Source organism: Monodelphis domestica, chromosome 4 (assembly GCF_027887165.1).
Source record: "Monodelphis domestica isolate mMonDom1 chromosome 4, mMonDom1.pri, whole genome shotgun sequence".
Lineage (NCBI taxonomy): Eukaryota > Metazoa > Chordata > Mammalia > Didelphimorphia > Didelphidae > Monodelphis > Monodelphis domestica.
In genome coordinates, this window is record NC_077230.1 from 21592958 (window position 1) to 21608680 (window position 15723).

A 15723-nucleotide genomic window follows, 5' to 3' on the forward strand; every position below is an offset into this window, starting at 1 on the left:
CTCTTCCACCTTACAATATTACATCCTACAAACCTCACACCCTGCCATATACATGCAACCCAGAAACAGCTATTCCTCAAACAAGACATTTCATCTCACAACTCTGGGCATTTTCACTGGCTGTTCTCCAGGCCTAAAATATTCTTTCTTCTTATTTCTGTTTCTTGCTTTCCTTCAAGACCCAAATAAAATCCTACAATCCCACATTCTACAGAAAACTGTTTGTGATGTCTCTTAATGCTAGTATCTGCCCTCTACTGATGATTAGCTATTTATTTTATCTTGTTTGTATATAAGTATTTGCATGATGTTCTGCCAATTGGACTGTTAACTCCCTAAAAGCAAGAGTCTTTTGCCTTTGTATCCTCAACACTTAGAAGTACAGTACATAGCACATAGTTAGCAATTAATGAATGCTGACTTTCTTAATTGACTACCAGCCTTATCAATCATCCTGCTGCTGTATTCTCTTATTATCTACTACTCCTACTTTCTCATTTTTAACCTTTATTCTCTTGCCACAGGGCAGCATTGGCAAACCCTTTTAGAGATCATGTGCCCAAACTGCCTATGAGTTCTCATATTGTACCAGACAGAGGAAGGAGGAAGTGTTCTCATTGGTCTGTTGGGCAGAGGTGGGGCATGCAAAAAAAATGTCCCCGGGCTCTGTGGAGAAGGGGAAAGGAGCAGCCCCCTCTAGCAGGCTGAGGCCATAGGGTTTCTAACTGAACCACTCCACTAATATTAATATGTCAAAGATTATTAATGATCATAACCTCAATATCTGATGTATTTTTCAAGAATCTCATTCTCCTTGAATTAGCTAAATGTCCCACATTTATTAGCCTCCTTCGTGGAATTTTTTCTCTCTACATTTGTTTTCTAAAATATTACTCCCTTGGTACTCTTACCTATCTCCTCATTTTCTTTTGTTAGTTTGTCATTTATATTTCCAAACTGTGGGTATCCTCAGGGTTCTCTTGTAAGTTGCCTTTCTTAATTCCTTAGGGACTTCTCCCCACCCCGCCCATATCTTATCTGCTCTAATGGATGCATGATCATCTTTAACAGGACTGCCAGAGCTATATATTTAGTCCTACTTTCTATGATAAAATGGAATTCATACTGTTTCTCCTTAATTTTTCATACCCTACCAAACACATACTGGTCACCCCAGGTCCAAAACTCCAGAACCATCTATTATTTTAACACTACCTGCCATATCCAATCATGTAAAATCTATCTCCAAAACTAACTCTCATATCTATTCTATTCTCTCCATTTGTTTTCTATCTAAGTGACTTGAAAATAGTAGATACTTAAGAAATATATAACTGGTTGAATGATTCAGATTTCAGACATTTATGCTCTTTTAGAATTTCTAAATTGTTTTCCTTGCCTCTAGTCTCCTTTCCACTCTAAATTCCACCCTACAGAGTTGTCAAAATAATACGCCTAAAACAATTCTGTTCATGTTCTTTTCCTGCTAAAAAGCCTTTAAAGTTTCTTAGTGCAGAGAAGGTAAAATACAAACACTCCGGCCAGACATTCAAAGCCCTCCATAACCTGGTTCCAAACTACCTTTATAGATTTCCTCCTTGTCAACATCACACTCTTCTGCCCAATAGACCATACTACTTATTTCCCCAAATCAATATGATTTTCCCTTTCTCAGTTCATATGGTCCCAATAATTGTCAAGTAAAACTTCTCCATCTTCTATTTTTTGATCCTTTATATAGCCATTGTTGACAGGCCTCAGTGTAAAGTGTTATTTCCTACCTCTAATTTTCTTGGAGTACTTTGTCTTGTTCTGTTCTTTGCCCCTAACCCACTTTATCCTTATGTGATATTACCTCTCACTTCCGGGTGAATACATATGCTCTCTGAGGACAAGTTTCTACTTATCTATTCCTAGAGGTTGATTAAAATGTCTTTCAAATAACAGGAACATTTTAAATGTTTGATTTTTATAAGTCCATTCTAAAGTCAATGAGTCTTAGCAAAGAGCCAGAGGACTACTGAGGCAGAATGCTGCCAGATCAGGCCACTGTTTTATCTGTTTGTTTTTGTTTTAAATAAAAACCCTTACCTTCTGTCTTGGAATCAATACCGTGTGTTGGTTCTAAGGCAGAAGAGTGGTATGGGCTAGGCAATGTGACGTACTCAGGGTCACACAGCTAGGAAGTGTCTGAGGCCAAATCTGAACCCAGGACCTCCCATCTCTGGTCCCATCTCAATCTACTGAGCCACCCAGCTGCCCCCTTTTGAGGTGTTTTTGCTTAATAGTCCCTTCTCTGTTATAAGAAAAGATTCAAAATTCCCTCAAGGAGGGAGAAAAAAGGGGGGCAGAAATGACTGATTTTTATAAAAGCATCAATAAAAGTGTTAACTAAAAAAGTCATTGAATAAGTTGGCAGAGTAATTTGGAGGTCTATAGATAGATGATGGTAAGATGAATGAGGAGAGGTGAGATGAAACAGAAGTATCAAAATCTGAAAAAGTAAAGATTACTGAAGTAGGATCATTTGGGCATAATCATAAAGAAATAATAGAAATACTTGTATTCCTTGGGCATGGATATAAAGAGATACTTGTATTCTTAAGTTTAATTAAATCGTTAGTATCTGATTGGAAAATTGATAGAGCCTCATAAAAATGAGGTTTAACAAAAATGTCATTCTAAAGAACTAGATTATATTCCCTTACTTTTATTACTATTTCTGCTGTCATAGATTTGTTCTGTTTGGCCCCAGAGGGCAGAATCAGGAATGATGGTTTGAATTTACAGAAGCCTAGCCTAAATTGGCCTCTTTTAGGTCAAGAAAAACTTCTTAAAGATTACACCTGTCTAAAATTAGAATGGATTACCTCTACAGATGGTGGATCTCTGGTGGTTGTCAAGAAGAAGCTAGGCAATACACATCTGGTATTATATAATGATGTTTCTTTTTATGTATGTTAGATGCAGAAAAACCTTCCAACTCTCAAATTTTCTAATTCTATTAACATTTTATAGTGGGGAGAGGGTTTTTTTGATAACTATATTTACATATTACACTTAATTCTTACTAGTGTGACTGTACAATGGCGCTTAGTACCCTCATATATAAAAGGTGGTCATTTAAGTTCTAATCATGACTATTACAAGAGAAAACATCCCTTTACAACTCAAATATGCCATGATAGTATCACTGTACTGCTATGAAATACAAATAAGCCCATGCTGTACAAAAATTGTACTCTAGTTAATTTTTGAAGTTTCATGTCTATTTGATTCTGAGATTCTTTATGAAAAGACTGTGCTATTTATCTTTTTAAATGTCCCACTCCATTACTTGTACTACACTTAATACATATTCAATAAATGCATATTAAGCAAAGTAAATCAGTTCTAGCAATAACAGCCTGGAAGGATCAATAAAAGCTTAAATTATGTTTAGTGTATTCTGTCTAAAAGTCTATGTGGCATAGTGGGTAGAAGAGGAGCAAATTATATTATCAGAAAGATCTGGATTACAGCTCTGCCTTTGATATATGCTGGCTAAATAATGGACAAGTCAGGAGGGAAGTATACTGTTTTTTTATCTTCATGTCTCTAGTGTTTGGTATGTAGCAAGCCTCTAATAAATGCTGCTTAAACTAAACTATTAGTAGAGATGGGCTCCAGCTTACTCCTTTTCTGTACATCCACTTTCTCCTCACTTCCCAGTACCCAGTAGCTGCATTTGGAGTTCTTTATATGATTAGGCAGGCAAATCAGTAATAAATTTGTTAACTGCATGATATTATAACAGAGCACTTTAGAGAGTTTACAAAAGAATGAATAAACAAAGAACTATGGGAAACTGTAACTAAGTTATGAGTCAGGTTTTATTAGGGGAAAAAAATGGACCCACTGCCACATTTAAGTGTTTCTTTGATGCTTCAATTCATGACATGAAAGTAACCCCAGTTATTGAAGGCTAGGACAGTGGTAAGATATGATAAATCCTAGGAAGTTAGAAAATATTTTATCCAGTCTGTTTAAGGAATAGACAAAGCCAAAGAGGTTTTGAGAAATGGTCTATGGAACACCAAAAAGTTGTAATCTACACCAGTGTAAAGGATATATACACATTAGATAAAATCACTAATCTTTGGAAAATATGGACTGGAGGGAATGAGGTCTGTATAGTTTAAGAATGAACAAGTTACAGGCATAAGGTAAATAATCTGTTATAGAGAAATCTATGTAGGGTAAATATGGTAATAAATGTCGTGAGATAAAAAGGAGTTAGTCAACAGCCCTGAAATGACAGGCTGATGTTTGGGGTCATAGGTGATTTTAGAAGGGAAAAGACTATTATAAACTTAATCAGATTTCTTTTCTTACCAACCCTTCTAAAATAAATACAGCGCCTTCTCAAAGAACACTCTAATAGATCATGGACTCATTCAAGTGTTGAGTCCCTTTACCACTACAGATCACAATCTATCCAACCTATTCTTTTAACATGCAATTTTTGTCTATGCCTTTGGACATATCTTCCACTGATGAACTACTTAACATATCAGAGACTTTCCTTGTAGTGTTATAATATTTCATGGTAACTATTATAAAAATTATCTTTTACTGTTAAAATATGGTAAAACAGATGAGAAAATAAGGAAATGTTATTAGAGAGAAAACAAAATTTTAAGTAAAATGATATATACTAAATTCTTAAATTTATTTTGATTTAGGGATCTGTATAATGAAACTTACCTTTTGCATACTGTCTCATGCTTTCCATATAAGCAGAGAGATTTTCTGCTACCAGAGTAACTAGGGCATGATTGTGCTGAAGTTGATTGATTAAATCATGACGATAAAACACATGTGGGCTTCGCTGTGTTTGACTGAAATTCAAACAGCATATAACAGTATAAGGTGACATTTAACTACTAAGTTTATTATGAATTTACACATTCTTATTTAACTATGGGCAAGAAAAAGGTAACATTTTCCATTATCACAGACAAGAAATGTTTATAATCATAATCACATTAATGTTGAGGAAGTTACCAATAGACACAAGGTTGCTTTTATTGTTTTCAAACAATAAAAATCTAAACATGGTTTATTAGAAGCGACTCCTCTCCTTCAGCATTTTTGAATAAGAAAAATCTGTTTCAGCACTCTTTAGTTTCTTTATTCTGTGATATCTTGAAAAGTCTTTAAAAAAACACTAAAAAATGGTAACTATTCTTCATATTTAAGCAGTTATAGAGTTTAATGAAAAGTGAGGAAAGTTACTTTTATTCGCTAAAAGCAATCTCAGACATTTTTACTATCAAGGAATAGAGGTCAATGAAACTCCTTTTTCTTTGGTTTATTAATGAAAGTGGCATTCTGATGTTTGAGGTACTTCTTACAGTAGATACTGTTGACATAGTTTTGCAAGAAAGATGATTAGGTACAACAAAGAAAAAAAATTGTTTCCTCTAGTTCTAGTACTCATATCTCTTCATTTTTCTACATTATATTTGTACCAGTGACAGGTTTCTTTGGTTCCCTATTTTAATGATATAAAAAAATCAATATCAAGTCTGAGGTGAGTAGGAAAAGTATTTTGTTTTAAACCAGTCCCTAAAGGTTTTGACTTCTTGATTTGTAGAAATTCTCACTAAGAAAAATTATAACCATATCATATGACTTCTTTGAGACAACTGTTATTAATACCCTAAGGACTAAAGGGCTGAATTTAGATAGAAACTCCCAGTTGAGAGTCTTGGAATAGACAGAAATTATAAAAGTTGTCATTTCTTCTGAGTGTCCGCTGTGGGAAGCAATCCACACTTGTTTCAATGATAAGTTCATTTCATAAAACATCCTGGAAATGTCTTTGAAATAAATGGACAGTAGCCCACTGGAACACCTCCGAAGGCTTAATATGGCTGTGTTTGGACTCCACTAATTTAATTATGTGATCTTAAGGAGTATTAAATTCAGAAATTTAATGATATGTCTTATCTATGAAACACGGAAAATAGACTAGATTGATTCAAAGGATTTCCAGCTCCTACATGATGCATTTCTATAACTTGATTTTAAAAATATCACTACATTATAGTTATACTTGGAATTCAATTGTAATAAATATTATACTAGGCAACTACCTGTGACCCTGTAAGAGATTTAAGAGATAATATCTGATATACTGCTATTATGCATATTGAAAAGGAAAATAATACGCAAATAGTTAATACTTTTTATGATTTCTTTGAGACAACTGTTACTAATACCCTAAGGACCAAAGGGCTGAATTTAGATAGAAACTCCCAGTTGAGTTTTGGAATGTACAGAAATTATAAAGACACCGTGTCCTTTGAATGTAGACATTTAAATCTGAGAGAAAAGTGCAATGTATAATATATATAATCTCCCAAAATTTAACCTTTGTCCTGGGGTTCAGAGCCACTGGTTTAGTATTCATCTATATGCAAATTTATATTTTTTTATACTTATTAAAAAGGACAGGGTTATAAAAAATGATGGTACTTCATCAATTATTTTCACATTTAACTCTTATGAAGGTTATAATTAAATAAAAATGTGAGCCATTCGGTACTGAATATCATTTAGATGAAGAACTCAGGATGGGAAAGTTCTGTATGAAATCTCTCAGTTCTCAGGAAATTAGTGTAATTTCAAAACCCACTTTTCACTTAGTTTATTTAAATACCAAATCATTACTCATTTTATATTTTCCACAAATTATGAGCTAAAAACTCAATTCTCTTGATTTCTAGTTCAAAGCTCTTTCCACAACTCCTACTTGCCTCCATTTTATGTTTATTAATTGCATATTCAGTTCAATTGATATTCAATTCTAGATTTTTTCATTTTGTTCAGAAAAAGACATATAAGCATCAGGCCATAATATTTCTTAAATGCCTGAAAATTCTGGTATTCAATAAGTCTAACTTCCAAAACGGAAATAAGAGCTGACAATTCTTAAAAGGGGCATAAATCATTTAAGCTCTGAAAATTAACAAGTATCAATTTTAAAAAGAATTACTCTCTATGAATGAAAGAGATCACAAGATTGCAATTAAAGAAGTCAAAAGGACAGTATGTATGGGCAGTTAGGTGGTTCAGTGGATTGAAAGCCAGGACTAGAGATGGAAAGTCCCGAGTTCAAATCTAGCCTCAGACACTTCCTAGCCGTCTGACCCCAGGCAAGTCACCTAACACCCAATAATCTAGTCCTTAATGCTCTACTGTCATGGAATATGGAAAAGGTTTAAAAAAAAGTATGAAACATACATTGTAAAATAGTCAATTCTAAGATTTTTCAGCAAATGGTAAAAACTTATTGGGAATAAATGAGGCTTTGTATTGTTAAAAAAATCACAAAAAAATAAATAAAATTTTCCTCTAAGTTACTTCAAAATACAAATTTATTAAGGGGAAAAAGGCAAAGAAAAAGCTCTTGTTACAGAAATTTCTATGAATAATCTTTATAAGTGAGAAATTGGCTGTTTGTGTACATATGTGCATCTGCATGAGAATGCAATACAATGATTGATTTATGGTTGCAAAGTGAAAAAATGGAAAAACAAGGATGTTACCGGGAAGGATTAAATATATAATTCTGTGAGCCACTTTGACATTATACTAATCTCTTTAATTAAAAAAAATTCAAACACTATAACACCTCAATACTCAAATAATAAGTTTTATGGTCACTTCATTCTTAGAAATCAAGAATAACCAAAAGTACTTTCCTAAAAAAAAAAAAATTTCAGTAATTAATTGTAAGTAGTTTAAGATATTTAAATTCCCCAAATGTTAGAGTAAACTTTCTAAATTTTTAATATTCCTTTTGCAATTTAAGTATATCACAATTATTTGAAATTAGTTGTTTTAATACAATTTTCCTTTTCCTTCATACTTAACTTTCAGATTTAATTCTTTGTTCGAACAAGCCATGATAATTATTCTCAAAGGCCAAATTTCCACTGTTCATAATTTATGGAAAAAAAAATCTCAAGATTTCTTCATCTTCAAATATAAAAATCATGAGCCTTTGAAGAAAAGTTTCTTCTTAACACATTAAGTTCATGGGGGGGGGGAGGGGGATCCATACCTCAAATTTTGTGGTGCTTCACCAAACAAACTACAAATTTCCCTAATTTGTTTCAGTGCAGGAATTACCCACTTATCATTTGTGCGAAGTTCTTCTATAAAACGATCTATCCATTGGATCTTTTGGGTGTCTCGATCCTTTAAAAAACAAAATTTCAGAGTTTAGCATAGACTGTAGCCACAAAAGAACTCTACCTTCAAAGAATTTTCCCATAGTTTAAGCAGACATACCTTGTTTGTGGAATTTGTAATTTAAAGGAGTTTATCTAAATTTGTATGACCATTCAATAAATTGAAAACTTACACATATCAGTCAAAGCATCTGCATAAGACTTAAATGTGTTTTTGAATAGGATTTTGGGGAATATTTTTTAAAGGTTTAAGGAAGCTATCAAACACTGAAGTTTAAATTTAGAATTTTAATAAGGAATGCTATTTTTCTAGAATAACTTTTTGTCAGAAAAACTTCAAATGATGTCATGAAGCATTGGACACAACTGAACAACAACATTGTGGGGGGTGCCTACATTACTACCATTTCATGTGTGTGAAATGAGGAAATCAATTCATAATCTACTATTTAATTTTTAATAGTGTCTGACTAGTTATTCTAAACAGGCAAATTTCCTTATTTCAGATTCTTCTAAAATTATCAATCACATTAAAGGAAGATAAAAGTTTTTATACCAATCATACACAGTAATGGTTCAGAAGAGAATTTAATCATTTTATGTTCTCTGAACCTCATTTAAAGAAAATTTTCTTGTGGCATCCTAACTTAATCAGATGCAAGTAGGTAAAAAATAGCAAATAAATTCCTTCCATAATATTCATCATTCCCTCTTTTCAAACTTAATTTTTAAAATTTGAACTCATATTTCTAAAGTGATAAGCTACTGGATATTCTTAGCTGGCAGCACTGCTAGAATATATAGAGTATCCAACCTTAGGTTTACCAGAATTTTAATTCCCACTTTGCCAAGGGTGAAAATTCTATTAATTGGGAAATGATTTCCTGCCAGAATGTATTTAGTAATAAACAGAAAGGTTCAATAAATGAAATTTTTATTTCACATCAACTATGGAAAGAATGTCATCTATTGATATGGGGGGGTATATACATTATAACACACATTTTCATATGGAAAATAAATATGGGTCTTTAATTTGGCCATTTGTGTATGCAGTGAATTTCACTATTCAGGAAAATCAATATAACATAATAAAAAAGACTAATTAATGTATTTCCAACTAACATCATAGAACATTAAATTTGATTACAGATAGGCAATTCAAGAACAGATTGTTTTATCTATGGAGCTGTTCCAAGAAAAGAATTTTTAAATTATGCAACATGGGTTTTTCACAATTATTTGCCAGATAAAAGACATCAAAAGTAGAAAACCACAATTTACCTCAATTGGGTTCAGAAAGTTCAAAAATTAAAATCTAGAATGAGAGAGATAATGGGAATTATTCTAAAACAAGGAGAGGAACCTGATGAGAGAAATAAGGCCAATACCCAAAGATCACTCTAAAATATCAATGATGGAATAGTCATATAATGAAGTCATCCAAATCTTAATAGAATATGGTGTAAAAAAAAACTAACAAAGTAGCATAAGGTTACCTGTGAACAACTATAATCTAAGATTTTAATGTGAGCACTAAGAGCCTGGTCCATGATATCAACCGGCACATCATCACTATGGGCCAAATTCCACAACAGGTTCAACACTTTATGGGCCATCACACCATCTTTATCATCTTCTGCAAGACGACGTATTAGCTCAAGTAATTTTTCACGCTGTTTTTTGCTTGCATTTGTCCAACTTGCCTAGAAAATAAATTCAGTACGCTATAAAGCATGTTAATAATCCAAGCCAATTCCAAGATTTGTACAGATTATTGTCATCAAAATATTGGGCTAGATGATGTTGCAGACAGAATGCAAGTCACTTAAATCTTTCTCTCAGTTTTATTTCCTCATTTGTAAAACAGGAAAAGTACTTATCTCACAGTGTTGTGAAGATGAAATAAGATAATATCAGCAAAATATCTTATAAACCTTAAAGCACTATAATGCTAGTTACTGTTACATTAAATTGTGTGAAAAACACCACCTCTTGGGGAAGAGAAAGGAAAAGAATTCTGAACTGAAAATACCATAAAGTTTCTAAGGAAAAAGACAGAATTTTAAAAATTACATCTTAGAAAGATTCAAACAAATTCAGAGGAAATTATATTAGATGTAAAAATTTTAAATAGAATGCTTATTTAAAGCTAAATATCTTTTGATAGGCTTTGCCTCAAATCAGAAATGTTACAGTAAACAAAGGTTACCACTTAAAAACCAACACAAAAAAATTAAGATATAGGCCTTTAAAAAGACTAACCATGAAGCAAAATAAGGCAAGGTTTTACATTTAAACAGAATTTTCAAAGGCTAGACTAACAGAAAAACTACACACTTAAGTAAATTTATCTATAGGCAACCAACAATTATTTTATTAAGTGCCTACTTATGTACTAGTGGGGCAACTAAGTGGAGCAATGGATGAGTGCCAAACCAAGTCAGAAATCCTGGCTCAGATTCCTCAGTTCAAATCTGCCCTCAGACACTTATTAGCTGGGGGACCCTGGGCATGCCACTTAATCTTTATGGCAAACCACTCCAGCATCTTTGCCAAGAAAACTCCAAAAGGGGTCCATAAAGAATCGTACATAAGCTAAGAGACAATTACATTGTGAAAGGCACTGTGCTAAGAAACACAAAAGTTAGTTTTTAGGCAGTCTTATTTACCATTTAGACATTGAAAGAAAAAATGCATTTACTACTTAAAGACACAGCCTAATAGTGCAGACACTTCCTCAGAACAAAAAATTATTCTATTATCAAAGTCAAAATGAAATGAGATTTTTTTTCAAACATTATCTGAAATGATTAAAATTGATTTAAAAACCCCACAATATATTCACTTTTCCATTTCAGTGTTAAGAAATGAAAATCATTCAAACATCTCTCAAGTTTTGAAATAAGCACAATTATGCTTTGAAAACTAAAAAGTGGACATATATGTATGTATTTTTTAACAACACAATTTTTCAATAAAAAAGAACAATTAAATGGTTCTGCTAAAAAAAGTGCATAATACTTAAAATGACAAATACACAATACTGTCAGTGAAAACAATTATTAGAAAGAAAATTGTTTGTTTTAGAAGATGTATCCAGACTTTCCCCACATAACTGCCAGTGATTTAGAATTATAGGAATAAAAAAAATGAAATATTAATTAACAATGTCTGATAAAAACAGAACTCTAAATATCCAGGGTAACTCTTATCAGTCCCCTCAAAGTAAAGAGAATACCCTCACCAACCAAGTCCTTCTTCAAGAGTTGACTCCAAAAAACTGGTATATTTCAGCAGTTAGGGGTTGGTGTTTTTAAAAGATTATTTTTCAAAAAGGATATATTGTTTTTACATTGGTTATATTTCCTCATTTTTGTTCCCCTCTCCTAGAGCCATTCCTTATGACAAATTATTTATAAAAACAAAAAGGGGGGGGGGGGGAATCCACACAATCTGATATCGTACCCAATGATCTGAAATTGTGAATCCTATTCTCTACCTCAGCAAAGGAGAATATTATGATCTTATAACTCTTTCTAGGTGGCCAAGTTTATATGCTTTATGGTTTTACAACATTAATTTTCTTTTAGAAATCTTGTTTTTATATCACTTAAAATAGTTCCCTGAATGCCTCCCTTTGCTAGATCTAATTAAAAAAAAAAGAAAAAGAGTAAGGAAAAGAACTCCTCAGAATGAATTAAGTGTATTGAAAAAATGATGATATAACTCAGTGTTTCATATTTGCTGACTTCCTCTCATACTCAGGGAGTATGGGGAGGTATCTTTTCAAGACCCAATCTTGATCGTAAAATTTTCAAACCAAGGATATATTAAACCTTTCCAAGTATGTTTTTATAGTCATTGTGAAAACTGTTTCTCTGGCTTAACTTTATTTTTTTTATTTTCATCTATTCATTCATGTCTTTCCATGCTTTCCTGTATTTTATCATGTTCATTGTAATATGTACCATAAATAGCTAATCCCCAATTAAAGAGTTTCCACATTGTTTCCAGTTCTGCTACTATACGGACTGCTGTTATATGTCTGGGTGTTTAGTAGCAGTGATATATTTGGGTGGAGTATAGACACTTTAATTACTTTATTTCCTTAATCATAAATTGCTTTCAGGAAGTTTGTGCTAGTTCAGTTTCCTAACAATTCCTGTCTTTCTACAACCTTTTCCAGATGAATTATTACCATTAACATCATTGGTCAGTTTGCTGGATGTGAAGTAAAACTTCATAAAATTATTCTGTCTTGTAATTCTCATTATTAGTGATTTAGAGTGCATATATGATTATTAAATCCTTTCACTTCTTGAGAATACAATTTTTTTCATACTCTTTTGACCACTTCTTTATTGGGAAGGGCTTTGGGATATATAGTTCTCTTAGCTACATACTTATCTTGGACACCAAACTCTTGTCAGAGATATTTTGTAAAAAGATTTTTTCCCAAAGTCTATTTCCCTTCTTAATCAAGGTGTAGCAATTTTGTCCATGCAAAAAGCTTTACAATTTCAAGTAAATAAAAAGATATATTTTATATTTTCTAAATATTGTTTTCCTGTTTGGTTAAGAATGCACAACTAATTCAAAACTGTAAAAAAGTACCAGATCTGGTACTCTTCTAATTTTTAATATGATTTTAAATATCTGGCTTATCCTTTTTGAATTCAGTGTTGAACATGGTGCAAGTTGGTAGCATAAACCTAATTTCTGCCAGACTGCATTCCAATCTTTGTAGCAGTTCATCAAATATGGAGTTTCTTCCTAGGCATCCCCCCCCCCCATCTTTATTGAGTTCTAGGCTCTATCTTTAATTCTATGGGTTTTTTTGCTTTCTAGTTGAAGGAGGTCCAATAACAACATGTGGGAGCAGCAGTACCACAAGATTAGGCCATGCTGAGACTAAATAACAGATATCTACCCTTTCTTCCCCCAAGTCTTCCCAGAGGAAGGCCAGGTCTAGAGCAGAAGTGACCCTCCCAAGACTAGGATTGGTAGATATAGCATCTACCTTGGCTTGGGGACCCAACTTTACAAGTGTTATCTGCCCACTGTCCCTATACCTCTCCCCCTCTCCCTAGCTACTCCAGAGGCCAACAGCTCTAGGCCAAGGCTGACATACTACTCAGTGCCATCTATGAGAAGTGTAGGACTCAGGTGCACCATCATTCATCTGTTTAATATAACAAATTAATAGAAATATAAGAAGAGTATTCCCAATTACTATTCCCCATTATCCTCAACCCGACCTGACCCACCCAAATCCTACTCTTCTTTCCCTTCTACTAAGTTCTCTGGAATTCTTGATTAATAATGAATCTTTCACATTTCTTTCAACTACTAACCTTCAGTGACCCTTGAAGATAAAATAATCCCTGACCCTTCTTCTCCACTAGCTATACTTTCACCAAATCTCCAACAGAGGCGATCCTAGAGGAAAAGTTAGAATTCTCTTTGCTCTCCAATGACACTTCCAGACTGTCTTGTTCTCATCATCATTCAACAAACAGATTTTTAGTATCAAAATTTTCACCCAATCTAACTTAAGAGTGACTTTACTATAGCTCCAGGTATTTATTTTACTATATAGCTCCAGGTTATTTTCCATTATTTTCTCACAAAATTCAACAACTGGTATAATTATAATTATATCACTTTAATTTCTTTTTCCATATGTTAAAAAAATGTTGCAAAAATCATATTCAATGTTTACACCAATTAGTAATTATGAACTCTATGACACAGGAAAATATACAATAGAAACAGAATGAAGGCTTAAAATTTTTATAGAAAAGAAAAGAAATTAAAATAAATATGCTTTTGTTTAACATTTACAAAACATTTATAAAAAAATGTTAGAAGCGTTGGATTTGACTCATCAAACTTAATTAGTAGAATTCTTCACTGAAGTCTAGCTCTTGCTGATCATTGTAGTAGGGGGACAATCTCAGGTTTATGTGCCAGCAGAAAACACTCTGGAATGTTGCCAAGCTGCCAAGTCTTTAATTATGCTGATAGATGTTTATTGCCAGTTGAATCACAAAGTGATGAGTTTTTCAGTCACCACAACTCTAGGCTGTTTTTTCCTACCTTTATTGATCCTGGAGCAAGCTATTTCACTAGTTTCTGTGCTTCAGTTTCCTTATGTGTAAAAGGGACACACTAGACTAAATGGTCTCAAAATTTCCTTTCAGCTCCAAATTCTACGATCCTAATAATTCACTGGGGGTGGGATGGGGGCACATTCTGCATTGGAATATATACTCTGATTAAAGATCTTTGAATTACTGAATAAGGCACACTAGGTGCTATATGGATGAGAAGAATTTTGAGATAATGGAATTTATCTCTTTGAGCATTAAATAAAAATTTTACAAAATTTGTTTTAATAACAATCACCAAAATCTTCCTGCCTTAGTTCAATGAACACACTACATTTATAATAAATTTGTTAAGTAAGGGGAAACATAAAAGTACTACATCAAAATGTAGTGTTCCTGAGGAGTTACCGAAGTGTGTAAATCTGTCAGTCACCATATCAAATCAACCTGGACTAAAAATACACCTATTAGATCAATATAGCAATCCTTGCTATCAGCAATCATTTTTTCTTGGTCAGTTTTTCTGTATCTAACAAGGCTTATTACACCAAAATGTCTATTTTGATTTTGGCACCTCATCAATTCTGGCCAAAATTAATTAGATAACAAAATTAGTTACATGTAAAAAGTAGGTAGCCTCTTCTTGAAACTGTTTCTAATATTAAGGAATAAAGTATTTATTTATTTATATTATTATTATATTATATTATCATGCAACATTTTCCTAATGCCAAGAGCCTTTATGATTAACTTTCAGATTCATATATGTCCTCAACATCTGAAATAATTTGAAGTGTGACAAAAGTATGAGGTATTAGTATTAATTTCATCGCTTGGATTTGTAATTTCAATTGCACAAGAAACTCCCAGGTGAAGAAAAATCTCTGTACCAATGCAGTGTGGCACATTCTATGCAACTTATCTTAAAAATGTGCCCTAGAGTAGTGGGAGGTTAAATAAATTGCCTAGGGACAGAAGGTGTCTGTGTCAGAACTGATTCCACAGCTAATTCTCTATGCATTATGCCATATTTCATCTTATTTGCTATTATTTCCTGTTGAAGAGAATGAAAAACATCCAACATAGTAAATATATTTTCTTGAATTTCTCATTTGCCTTTCAAATGTTATTTTTTGCTCATGGACTATATGTTAATGGAATAAAAATTAAGAAGTTAAAAATATTAATTTGAATCAATTAAAGGTGTGATTTACCTTAAAGCAGTCAAAGAGATGATCAAGTTGTTCAGGAGAAAAATCCCAAGCCAATTTTGCCAGGAGATCATGTACATTCTTTACAATGGCTTCATGTTTTCCTGCCTGCAAAGAGAGAACAACAATTTTATCAAACAGAAGGCTTATAGTACT

At 32.8% G+C, this 15723-nt stretch overlaps 1 protein-coding gene across 3 annotated transcripts in view; it reads right to left on the reverse strand.

Moving 5' to 3' along the window:
* USP9X (ubiquitin specific peptidase 9 X-linked) overlaps positions 1–15723 on the reverse strand; it is a 237974-nt gene that overhangs the window by 105741 nt on the left and 116510 nt on the right. For all 3 annotated transcript variants that reach the window (XM_056826165.1, XM_007493340.3, XM_001366516.5), the window contains exons 11-14: positions 15571–15675; positions 9743–9949; positions 8114–8250; positions 4747–4880 (exon numbers count right to left, since the gene is read on the reverse strand). In XM_056826165.1, the coding sequence (XP_056682143.1) occupies positions 4747–4880; positions 8114–8250; positions 9743–9949; positions 15571–15675 (583 nt within the window). The remainder of the gene's footprint in view (positions 1–4746; positions 4881–8113; positions 8251–9742; positions 9950–15570; positions 15676–15723) is intronic.